The following is a 12,022-nucleotide window of genomic DNA, read 5'->3' as shown; positions in this document are numbered from 1 at the left end:
TGCCGGCGCTACCCTCAGGTCGGGATTGGGGTCAGGATTAAAATCCGGCATGGGCAGCAGACAGGAGGATTAGGGCCAACCTAGGGTCGTGGCCTGCCGTCTGGAGTCTGACCCTCGTGGAACCCACCTCTGGACCTACTCTGGGAGTCCCACGGGGAGCAGGGCTGGGCGGGGCCTAGGCCTCACCTGCAGATGTTACCGGATGGGCCTTGTAAACTGTGGTGGCAAAGCCCCAGGGCTCCCAGCAGCCGTGCTGCCTTGAAGGCACTCACAGGAGCCACTCAGTCCTTGGCAGTGGGCAGGGAAGCCAGCAAGGAAGAACTCCAAGGCAAAATTGCACAGTGACTTGAGCTATAGATCCCCGTGTCAGTGCAGCCACCGTGGTCAGCTGGCAGCCCCTCAGCACACAGGCCTCTGCACAGGGCTGCAGATGGCTACACCACAGCCTCCTGCCAGCAGCGGTGCCCTGACCTCCGCATCCCCACCCCATGGTGCCCACGCTGCAGGCACAGCACAGGCCTAGCCCCTCCCGTTGGCCTTGGATGCAGCAAGCTTCTGCTGGACCATGAGCTGCCTCCCCTGGCCTGCTGTCGTCACCTCCTGCGGGAGCTGTGCTGGCCCCACCAGGGCAGGGGCCCCCAGAGACACCGAGCCCACCACAGGCAGCCTTGGGCATCAAATCAACTTTAATAAATAATAAAACAGCAACGGGGGGGGGGGTCAAGGCAGTTCTCACTTCACAGTGCAGTCCTTGGTGGGAAGGGGGTGCAGGAAGCCCTGCACAACCCCACTCCTGGTGACATGGGTCGGAGGGCTGCCTGCCCCAGAGGACCCCACTCCAACGTAAACAGAAACATCAACAAAACGACAGAGGCTGGAAGCTTCCGACACAAGGAAGACCTATGAGGTCGGCAGAGCGGGCTGGTTGGGCCCTCGGTGGTGCACCTGCCGAGGCGCCCTGCCTCGGTGCCAGGGCACGGGCAGGGTCATCCGCATCCTCAGACCCTGACCCCGACCCCTCACAACTGGGAGGAGGAGGGGAGGCAGAGGGGGCGTAAAGTGCAGCTTTTCCTGAAGTGGAGACGGCGGCGGGCGGGCAGCGAGGTATATGGCTCCGTGCCCGCAGCATTTGGCACTGAGTAGCAGCTGCCCACCAGGCCCTGGGCTGGGGTGGGGAGATGCGCCGGGCACAGGCTGCTGGTGCGGGCCGATGCCATCTGCTGGCTGGAGAGGGCAGTGGTGCCTCCGCCCGTGTCCCAGGGGACAGGCCGCACACCCAGCCTCACACTGGATGCCATGGTGGGTGGGCACTGCCGGCTCCGTGTGGCCCTGGTCCAGTCTGGGGAGGCGGGGTGAGGGCCTGCTGCCTGACCACCTCACCCCCGAGAAGGCAGTGCCCGTAGCCCAAGATGGCAATGGCAAGACTGGCAGAGTCCACGTGGCCCTGCTCCCACCTGCAGCCAGCGATCAACAGGTCATCACGTTACAGCTGCAAAGACCAGGAAGACGGAGTCAGCCCACCCACATGGCTGAAGGTCCCCTCCTCATCCCCCAAGACAAACTCTGTTTCTGCCTCAGTGGGTACCCAGGCAGCAGGCCCTGGGACGTCTGCCAGCCTGGTGGAGCCCCACAGGAAACCGTGAAAGTCCGTCAGAACAGCACAAACTAAAGCAGCGGTGCCTGGGGGCGGGGCACGGCCTCCTTAGGCTGGATGGGTCCTCACTGTGGGGTGTATCAGCTGGGGAAAAGGGCCCACGTGGGGGGGTCTCATTGTGGGGTGTCAGCTGGGGTATGGGGACCCAGGTGGGGGTCTCATTGTGGGATGTGTCAACTCGTGTACAGGGTCCGAGGTGGGGTTTCACTGTGGCGTGTGTCAGCGGGGGTACGGGACCCAGGGGGGTACTCACTGTGACAGGGACTCTGAGTGCAGCCCAGGGGCCGGGCATGCTGGGTGGCCAGCCAGGAAGGGGTTGACGTCCCCAATGCCAATGAGTCCAAACTCAGTGACTGACAGGGCCACCTGTGCGGGCGCCACAGCCTCTTCAGGGCCTCCGTTCAGATTGACGTGACTGGCCCGCAGGGGCAGCTCCTCGGGCAGGGTGAAGTCCACGGCCAGTCTTGGGCTGGCACCCGGCTCTGGGGCAGCTGCGGCTCCAGGGTACGAGGCTGGGTCGCCCAGGGCTGGAGGCCTCCGGGACAGGGGCACAGCGGGGGGTTCCTCCAGTTGAGGCAACGAGCAGGGCCCTGGCTCCGGGGACGGGGGGCCAGTGGCCGTGCTGTCCCCACTCACCAGCTCTGCAGGGGACACCAGAGATGAGCAGCAACCCCAAGGACCCGAGACCCCAGCAGCCCTGGCTGAGGGCGCACACCCCCTCTCCCTATTTCCACCCATTCCATAAAAACAGACAGGTTGCCCAGCCTGCCCTAACCCAGCGGGCCCCTTCCCCATGCCCCTGAAGCTAAGACAGAATGAAGCGGCCCCAGGGGGAGGGCACGTGGCCCTGCTGCTCAGCACAGCACCCCGTGCCCCAGGTCCTGTTGCTGGAAGACACTCCTCATGAGGTGCCCGCTCCTTCTGGTGGTGACCAATGTCCCAGCAGGGCACCTGGGAGGGTGGGCACCGAGGTTGTGACCCTGCAAGGGTGGCACACACCTTACCTGTGTGCACACTGGCACTGCCAAGGGGGTCCTGCTCAGGGCGGGGACGCCCGGGGCCCTCGGGCTCACTGCCGTCCAAGTCTTGGTCTGGGTCCCTACAGAAAGAAGGCAGTGTGAAGGACAGGGGTAACAGGCAGTGGCTGCCCAGCTGGGAGGGACGCCCGCACTGCCCACACACCCGCCCGGCCCTGGGGCGGCCCCGGCTGCGCTGCACGCACGTGGTTCCAGACGGGACGTACTTCCTCCGGCCCAGGCGTGTCTGCTGGGTGAAGTAGTCGTAGCGCTCCGACTTCTTCCACAGGTAGTAGTACTCCACACACTCCCCCACCGACCGCGTGCGCACCTGGGGTCACGACACCCACTGCTCAGCGGGCTGGTGGAGGAGGGTCCCTGAGCACCAGACCCCAGAAGGCCTCACCACGCCCTCAGCAGCAATGCTACGACGCACGGGATGTCTTCCCAGCCCATCAAGCATCCACCTTGTGTCCTGCCTCCTACCGGGCCAGGACAGGCACCTGCTTTCAGGTTCACAGAAGCCTGCTCTCCCCACTGACACGGATGGTCACAGAAAGGGTTTGTGAGGCCTCAGAAGCCGCTACTGGAGGAAACCTCAAATTAGCAGAGATGCGAAACCACACACAGCACTCTGACACACTCAGGTGGCCATGTGAGCCTGACATGGACCTGAACACACACGGCGGCCAGCGTGTGTCCCATGTGAGCCTGACATGGACCTGGACACACACGGCAGCCAGCGTGTGTCCCATGTGACCCTGACGTGGACCTGAACACACACGGCGGCCAGCGTGTGTCCCATGTGAGCCTGACATGGACCTGGACACACGAGCACATGGCACGTGGCCTAGGGCATGGCTGTGCCACCTCAGCCTCCACTAGTCCCAAGATGGTCCTGGCAGGAACCATCATCTCTTCTAGACACGAAGGCCCATGTGCCTTGGGACCCTGGAGCTGCTGTGTGGCAGCGTAGGGCTCCATGGGCACAGGGACCGAGCCCACCTGGCACTCCCGCCTTCCTTGGGTGACAGCATGGCCACGGAGCACGGGCGCAGCCCTGTGAGCACTGGGCCCAGTGCATGGTGGCTGGCCGAGGGCCACGACTCTGGCGGGGTCACTGCACACAGGGCCAGAGAAGATGACCTGGGACCATTCAGGACAGGGGCAGCAACAGCAGAGTTCACCCCCAAACACAGCTTTGTTCTTGTGGGAGCCGCAGCAACCAGTGGACAGGAAATCAGTGAGAAGGCCACCACGCAGTGGCCAGGAGGCCCTGGGCCCCCAGGCAGTGGTTGGCACAGGGTCCCCAGGGCCAGGGTAGGACGTCCTCACCTTGTTGGCCTGGATCAGGTGGAAGTTCTTCCCGTGGACACGGAAGCCATGCTCGAAGTTTCTGCACTCCTCCTCGCTCCAGGCACACAGCCCCTCTGCAGGCAGGGCCCAGGACACCGTCAGCTGGGCAGAGGGAGGCCCAGGGCAGAGCTGGGGAGGCAAGGGAGGCTGGGACAGCTCACCTCGGATCACCTTCACGTTGAAGCGCAACCTCCGCAGAGCCTCCTCCACGTTGAAGCTGCATTTCACCAGCTCGTACAGCGCCTGGGGGGCACACACTCTGGGCCTGCTGACCCAAGGGGCCAACAGGGGCGTCTACAGGGCCTCAGGGAGGGCTGTCAGGAGCACCCACACCGCCATCCTGGGAGTCACGTCAGGGGCCTGCGTCCACACCACCATCACTCCTACCTGTTCGCTATCCCTCACTGGCTCCCCGGCAGGGAGCTGAGGCCCGGCCACCTCCTGCCACCTCCGCTTCACTGCCCGGTACAGGAACTCCTCCACCTCTGTCTCCGGCAGGACTCCAGGGTCCCAGAGCAGCTGGTCCTCATTCTCGTAGACTGTGCACAGTGGGAGGCCAGGGTGAGGGCAGGCACTGCCTCCCACTGCCAGCTGACCTGCCCTTCTCAGCTGGACAGCTTCCTGTTCCCGAGCTGCCCCAGGTCAGTTCAGGCTGACGGTCGGGGGACAACAAAGCGGAAGCAAGCAAAGTTGGCGGAGGAAGCTGGCGAAGAGACGGGACACCCTTCCAGGGGACAACCCACACCTGGACTGCACCTGGTGCTGGGGGCCGAGGGACAGAGCAGGAACAGGCACCCATCGCCCCAGACAGCAAAGTGGCCGTCTCCTCCCTCCTGGCACCTTGGCCCAGCAGGCCACCAGGGCAGGCCCCAGGAAATCTCCTGAGAGTCGAAGGCCCAGCAGTCTGTCCCGTGTAGCCCCACACAGGCTCCCACGTACTCTTATCACTGTGCCGGGTCAAGTGCAGGCTGCTGAGGTCGGCTTGGAACTGTGGTCCCACCATGATCTCCTGCAGAGCAGAGCAGAGCAGACGGCCTGGTCAGGGCACTGAGAACACGGCCAGCCAGACGCAAAGCCGGCTCCTCAAACCCCACAGACAGGCAGGCGGGCAGCCCAGCCCAGGGCTGAGGGAGACAGGGCGTCAGGCAGGTCAGGCCAGGCTCGGGCAGAGGAGGAAAGCTGGGCCTGGCAGCAGCCACACAGCTCAGCCCACTCAGAGGGTCCGACACCAAGCAGGTGAGCACGGCCACGCACCTTCTTACACTTGTTGGCAGGGAGGGCATCATCGGAGTCTGAAGAGGCAGACGAGGCAGGCTCCCTGTCGTCAGCAGCGGCCAGGAAACGGGCTTTGGGAAGAGACCGCGTGAGGCCCACGGGTGGCACCGGGCAGCAGCAGCTCCTGGCATCCGCTGCCCGCAGCCTGTAACTTTCTGTTTTTCATCTACTGACCCCCACAGCGTGAACAGGCAACGGAGCACGGACGGGCACAGGACCCAGCAGCGGCCTCTGTGCACAGGGGCCATGGCCAGGGTGAGGGTGGCAGCAGGAACCCAACACGCGGCCCGGTGCAGCCACTTGGGGTTCCAGCCCGGGGTCCCCCCCGATCCACAGCGGGAACACGATACCCCCCCAGTGCAGCCACCCGGGAGCACGGCCCAGGGCCGAGGCAGGGAGCAGGGCGGGGGCACCTACACGCACTCTGGTGAGGGAAGAGTGCGGAGGCCGCGTGGGAGGTCACAGACGGGGTGAGGTCGTCGGCAGAGGAGTGCGTCTCCTCCTCTTCTTCCCCTGAAAGCAAATCCTTCGCTATTTGTTCCTTTTGACAAGAAAGTAGAGAACATTTGGCGGTTTGTTATGACGGCCTCAGAACAGCACAACAAAAACAGTGCAGCGGCAGCCTTAGGCCACGGTACAGGCCAAGACTGGGGTGCAGGGAGGCTCCCCCGGCCCGGGCACACGGGGCTCAGGAGGGACGCGTGCATGCCCACGGCTCCACCCCACACTCCCATCCTCTCATCAGGACGTGAAACAGCCCCACCTCATGCTCCGGAGCCCCCCTCGCAGCCCCCACGGCGGCTGTGCTCCAGGGCTCCCTTGGCCACACTAACCCCAAGTGCCCCCACCCTGCGCTCACCTTGTCCAGGGTCATGTCCAGGAGGTGGGGGGCCGCCTCAGCGCCCTCGCTCTCCTGCTCTGAGGCGGGGTCGGAGGCCTCATAGCCGTAGAGGGCGAGCAGCTCATCCAGCGGCATGTCACCGCCCTGGATAGGGGACAGGGAAGGCTCTGTTGGGAGGGGCTGCTCTGGGGGTCCCCTTCCTTCTAACCAGCCTCCTGGGCAGCTGGCGCCCCAGCCCTGGCCTCTGCAAGCGCACTGTATGTCCACGGCGGCTCCCTGCGCAGGCTGGGCGGGGGACAGGTCCCCTGCCGCCACTCGAACATCAATAAACCCAAACCGGAAGGACACACGGGAAAAGGCACTCGGATTGCATGTACTGCTGACGGGAAAAACCTCACCACAGGACAGGGAAGCTGGGCCAGCGCCTCAGGTGCCGCGGGCTAACCCTCCACCTGAGGTGCCGGGAGCCCATGTGGGCACTGGTTCAAATCCCGGCTGCTCCTCCTCCCATCCAGCTGGAGCAGCAGTGGCCTGAGCCCTCGGGCCCCTGCACCCACCGGAGAGGCCCAGACTGAGCAGGCCCAGACTTGGCTTAGACCTGGCCCAGCCGCAGGCCTCTTAATCTACCTTTTAGATACATGTATTTGATTTATTTCTTTTTATTGCAAAGGCAGATTTGCAGAGAGAAACAGGACTTTCATTCGCTGGCTAACTCCCCAAATGGCCCCAACGGCTGCCAGTCTGAAGCCAGGAGCCAGGAGCTGCCTCTGGGTCTCCCACACATGTGCAGGGTCCCAAGGACTTGGGGTCCCAGACCGTAAGTAGAGAGCTGGACGGAAAGCGGAACAGCCAGGACATGAACAAGCACTCATGTGGGATGCTGGCACTTAACGGTGGATGCCAAGTCTATAATTATTATTATTATCACTATTATTATTATTTAATTCTCAATACTTTTTAAAACCATCAGAGAAGCTGTGAGAGGGAATTCGTCAGGATCCCCAGCAGACAGGATAAAGTCCAGTCCCAACCGAGCACTGCCCTGCTGCCCTGTGACCCTGGCACTGCCCTGTGACCCTGGCACTGCCCTGTGACCCTGGCACTGTCGTGCTGTGCAGCGGATCTGAGTCCTGGGACAGCAGCCCCGCCCCTGCTCCCCCCGGGGCCCAGCACACACTACCTGGGATACCACGTCCTTGTCCACCTCCTCTGCAGGCTCGTCCATGCAGCGGGAGGCCTCGGCACAGCCCTGGCGGACGCTGTAGTTCTGGGACAAGATCTCCGTGAGGCTGAACTGAGGGTCAGCAGAGCCCATGGACAGCACTGTGAAGGACAGTCAACCCCCTGAGTCCGCCGCCACCCAGCCGGGGCCCGGGACAGCTGGAGTCAGCAGGCAGTGCCTGAACACACACCACCACCGGCCAGGGAGCAGAGCCGCTGTGCCACCCACCACACTAGAGTCGCAGGGCTGCAGTCTGAGGGCCTGAACACACAGAAAGCTTCAAGGGTTGAGAAGCAGCAGGTGGACTAGAAGGGGCAGAGGGCAAGAGAACTCAAGGAGACAGAGATGTACAAAGGGCTTCAGACAACGAACGCAGCATGCCACGTGGTTAGTTATACCATGCCTGGGAGTCACCGTGAGGAGGGCGAGCGTGAGCGGGGTCGGCATGAGGCGGGTCACCGTGAGGACAGGTGTTGACAGAGTAACACAGGAGCCTCCACAGGACCAGGTCCCTGGCTCTCTGCACACCCCAGCACCGCTGCTCTGAGGCCATGCCACTTTGGCCCCTGGTCAGTGACTGTCCCCAGACCTACGGTCTTCCCCAAGAAACAACTATGTTGACTGTCAGTCCCTAAGTATCTTCATGTCAAGTGTTAAACACCAACTTGCAGGGTGAGGCTGGGGCCGGCACCACCGCACAGTAGGCTAATCCTCAGCACGTGGCACCAGCATCCCATATGGGCATCAGTTCATATCCCAGCAGCTCCACTTCCCTTCCAGCTCCCTGCTCGTGGCCTGGGAAAGCAGTGGAGGTTGGCCCAAAGCCTTGCATCCCCATGACCACGTGGGAGACCCAGATGGAACGGGCTTCTGATCGACTCAGCTCCAGCCATTGCAACCATCTGGGGACTAAGCCAGCAGATGGGAGTTCTCTCTGTTAAGTGTGCCCTTCATATAAAAGTAAAATAAACCTGAAGAGCACCCAGGCGTGCCCCCTGCCAGGCCACACAACAGCTTTTCCCCAGCAAGCTGCCCCCCACCCCGGCACCCAGACTGGAACCTGTCTCAGGGCAGGCACGCCCCACAGTGCAGGCAGCACCTGCCCAGAGAGCAACTCTGGCCCTGTGCTGGGCTCCCAGGACATGCGCACTGAACCCCACACCCTCATCGGGAGCCAGGCCCTGCCCACAGATCGACCAGGCCCAGAGGCTCCAGCAGACTGAGCAGGAGGGAGAGTGGGCGGCCTGAAGGTACCTGCTGCTGCCTGCGAGCCGGGCTCCTTGGGGCACAGGCCGGGGGAGAGGCGAGAGGCCACGCCGGGGCTGAGCCTCCGCAGCGAGGAGGCCTGTGGAGGAAGACAGGCAGGTTAGCGCCATCAACCCAGAGCTCAGCTCCCCCGGGCACCTTGCACTCTGAGGTCCGCGGAGGAGACGCCCGGATGGGACAGGCACACACCACAGCCACTCACACCTCAGGAGAAACTTCCTGAAAACTGTCAATGAGCAATCCAGTGGTCCTGACACTCAATACAGCATGAGGGACCCCGGGGACCCCAGACTCAGAGAGAGGCCACGAGGGGTCATCAGAGCACGGCTCCTGGGGCAGGAAACATCCAGAACAGCTAAGCCCACGGGACAGGAAAGGGACGGGGAGAAAGGTGACTGCTCAGGGGATGAGGGTTATTTCTGAAATGACAGAATGTTCCAGAATTACGGGGACAATGGCGTGACTGCAAAAACGCCAAAAATCATCGGTTGCACCATCGAAATGTGTGTATTGTACGTGTGGCTTGTCTGTGAGCTTCTCTATAAGAACCAGGACTGTGGACAGTCACGGGCACCCATGGCCACCACCACACGTCCCGACCCCTCACACCGTGGACAGGAACCGTGCAGACACCATCTGGGCCATCCCAGCCCCGTCCACCAGTAATAACCGCCACCAAAGGCCCTGATTTTCAGCAGTGGGCAGGGAGTAACCACTCCAGCCACCGCAGGCAACAGTGGTAACACTGGCTCCCCACAGATCTACTGCCAACCACGCTGAGACGCCATCTACACCCACCCCCGGGGCCTCCAGGGCTGCCCACCACCTCGCTCTTCTCCGACCACCTCCTACAGCCCATGGAGGGAGACATCTCTCCAGTCCTACCCACACGGCACTGCCAGTCCAGGAGGACCCAAGGGACACGTCCACACTGAGAGGGGAGAATGAGCAGAGAAGAGCAGAGCATGGCCCTCCAGCAGCCAACCAAGAGCTCCCACTGCCCTGGCAAGGGCTGGCCAGCAGACACGGGCGGCTCCACACTGGTGGGAAAGCTGCCGTCCTCATGTCTCCTGCGCTTCTGTTTTGATCATTTCTGAGAGAGACAGACAGAGATCCCATCTGGGGGTCACCCCTCAAACACCCACAGCAGCAGGTCAGGGCTCCACTGGCCCCTCCAACAGCAGGCAGAGCCAGCAGTGGCTGTCCCGGGGTTTGCCAACTGTGGGATGGGGGGTACCCCATCCTGAGACATGGCAACATGAGGGGGCACCCCATAATGACATAGAGATATGAGTAACGTAGGGATGTCAGGAGGAGTACCCCATTCTGTGATGTGAGTAGGTAGTACCCATGATGTGACGCGGAGAGCTGAGAGGGGGCACCCCAACCTGTGACAAGGGGACATGAGGGGCACCCCATTCTGTGATGCGAGGTGAGGGGGCACATCCCGTCCGGTGAGGAAGGGCACCCCGACCTGTGACAGGAGGTGAGGAAGGTCACCCTGTCCTGTGACATGGGGAGGTGAGGAGCGGGGGGCACCTTGTCCTATGACTGGGGATGTCAGAAAGGAGACCCCATTCTCCACTGTGATGTGGCACTGTAAGGAGGGCACCCTTTCATTCACTGGGATGGGGGTTCTGGGGAGCCAGCATCAAGGGGTAAAAAAAAATGACACATCAGAGCTGGCTGTCCCGGGTCGGGACTAGCTAAAGAGACACAGCGTGCACCAACAGCAACATTCAGCTGCCAGTGCAGACCCTGTGCCAAAATCCCAGAATGACCACAGCCAACCGGCCATCTCAGAAGAGACTGGGGCTCCGGGCAGCTCAGCACCCACAGCGCCTGCCCACCTGTGGCCTCCAGGGATAGCTGGGCGGGGGCTCCTCAGAAAACCCCTCAACTGTCAGTTAGGAGTGACAGGCAGCATAACTGTGACCAGCACTTGGGGACAGGACCAGACGACACATCTGTGCCCACACAGCCTTGGCTCCACCCCCCCAACACTCAAAGTTCCGCCCCAGCACAGGCAGGAAGTGGGTGGTAAGGTGAGCCCGGCCCTGCAGGGGGTTGAGAGTGACCAGTGCCCAGGCTGGCCTGGCCCCTGCGGGCTCAGGGGAACTCAGGCCTCAACTGCTGCCCCAGGATGCCGTCCCTCCTCCGCGCCAACGCCACTAAGGCCCTCAGTTGAAGGGATGCAGCTACAAGTTTGTCTCATTAACTTCGAGTCTGGACCTGTCGGATCCCACCAGCCTGAGGGATCTCCGGAGGGCCCGCCGCTCGCAAACTTGGCAGAGAACCATCCAGAACCCTGCGCGCCAGCAGCCCAAGCCCTGAGTGCCCCCAGCCCCACGCACCCTGAGCCCAGCGCACCTCCAGCCCAGAGTCCCGAGCGCCCCGATTCCCGCGCACCCCCAGCCCTAAGCGCCCCGACGCCGAGCACCCCCAGCCCCGAGCCCCGGGCACCCCCAACCGCGAGCGCCCCCAGGACCGCGCACCCCCAGCCCAGAACCCCAAACGCCCCAATCCTCGCACACCCCCAGCCTCAAGCGCCGAGCACCACAGGCCCGCGCAACCCCAGCCCCGTGCCACGAGCCCCCAGAGCCCCCAGCCCCGAGCCCTGCGCACCCCCAGGCCCGAGCGCCCCCAGCCCCGCGCGCCGAGCCCCGTGCCACGAGCCCCCAGTCCCGAGCCCCGCGCACCCCCAGCCCAGAGCCCCGCGCATCCCAAGCCCCGAGCCCCGCGCACCCCCAGTCCCGCGCACCCCTAGCCCCGAGCGCCCCCCCAGCCCCGTGCACCCCTAGCCCCGAGCGCCCCCCCAGTCCCGCGCGCCCCCAGCCCCGAGCCCCGCGCAACCCCAGCCCCGAGCACCCCCAGCCCCGCGCGCCCCAGCCCCGAGCCCCGAGCACCCCCAGCCCCGTTCACCCCCAGCCCCGAGCGCCCCCAGCCCCGAGCCCCGCGCACCCCCAGCCCCGCGCACCCCCAGCCCCGAGCGCCCCGCCCTCTCGGCACCCCCTCCCAGCGCGCCTGCGCACTGCAGCCGGCGATGTGGCACCGGGGGGGAGGGGGCCGGGGGCGGCCGCCGACCGAGCCCCGCGCCCCTTGGGCCCCGCGTGGGTGAGGCGCCCCAGGCCGCCCTCAGAGCTCCGGGGCAGGACTCTCCACCCCCAGGGCTCCGCCGAAGCCAGCCCCGGCGGCGAGGACGCGGGCGCGCGGGGCGGGGGGCTGCCTCCCCCGGCCCGCTCTCTCACCTCCGCCATGGCCGTGCGCGCGCGGGAGGCGGCAGCCGCGCCGGGATCCCCGGATGCGGCGCCGCGTGCTCATTGGCTGCGGCGCCGGGGAGGCGGGACCAAGGCGGGCCGGGCGCAGGGAGCGGGAGGCGGGACCGGCTGGGC

The 12,022-nt window shown here is 64.3% G+C and overlaps 1 protein-coding gene across 3 annotated transcripts; it reads right to left on the bottom strand.

Moving 5' to 3' along the window:
- Positions 1-668: 668 nt before the first annotated feature.
- Positions 669-11,987, bottom strand: MIER2 (MIER family member 2). Of its 3 annotated transcripts, none has more exons than XM_058658052.1 (14): positions 11,879-11,987; positions 8,619-8,709; positions 7,323-7,465; positions 6,161-6,286; positions 5,725-5,842; positions 5,281-5,372; positions 4,966-5,035; positions 4,414-4,565; positions 4,188-4,269; positions 4,006-4,100; positions 2,898-3,001; positions 2,659-2,753; positions 1,908-2,295; positions 669-1,489 (listed from the first exon to the last, which is right to left on the bottom strand). In XM_058658052.1, exons 1-14 carry the CDS (start codon positions 11,885-11,887, stop codon positions 1,468-1,470), a joined length of 1,587 nt encoding a protein of 528 aa, XP_058514035.1. In that variant the 5' UTR covers positions 11,888-11,987; the 3' UTR covers positions 669-1,467. The 3 variants fall into 3 exon arrangements, with proteins under 3 accessions (XP_058514035.1, XP_058514034.1, XP_058514036.1); XM_058658051.1 differs by having other exon boundaries at positions 2,877-3,001; positions 11,879-11,982; XM_058658053.1 differs by lacking the exon at positions 7,323-7,465 and having other exon boundaries at positions 2,877-3,001; positions 11,879-11,895.
- Between the last annotated feature and the right edge of the window lie 35 nt (positions 11,988-12,022).

The sequence above is a fragment of the Ochotona princeps genome, chromosome 33 (assembly GCF_030435755.1).
Source record: "Ochotona princeps isolate mOchPri1 chromosome 33, mOchPri1.hap1, whole genome shotgun sequence".
Taxonomy (NCBI): Eukaryota; Metazoa; Chordata; class Mammalia; order Lagomorpha; family Ochotonidae; genus Ochotona; species Ochotona princeps.
This window is presented reverse-complemented; position numbering and strand designations above follow the sequence as displayed.

What these genes read in the sequence shown, in the direction of transcription:
- MIER2 (XM_058658051.1), bottom strand. An exon ending in ACAAGGACGTGGTATCCCAG is followed by an intron (nt 6,287 to 7,322) that starts GTAGTGTGTGCT and finishes TCCCCTATCCAG; the next exon opens with GGCGGTGACATGCCGCTGGA. An exon ending in CAGTGAGGGATAGCGAACAG is followed by an intron (nt 4,270 to 4,413) that starts GTAGGAGTGATG and finishes TGTGCCCCCCAG; the next exon opens with GCGCTGTACGAGCTGGTGAA.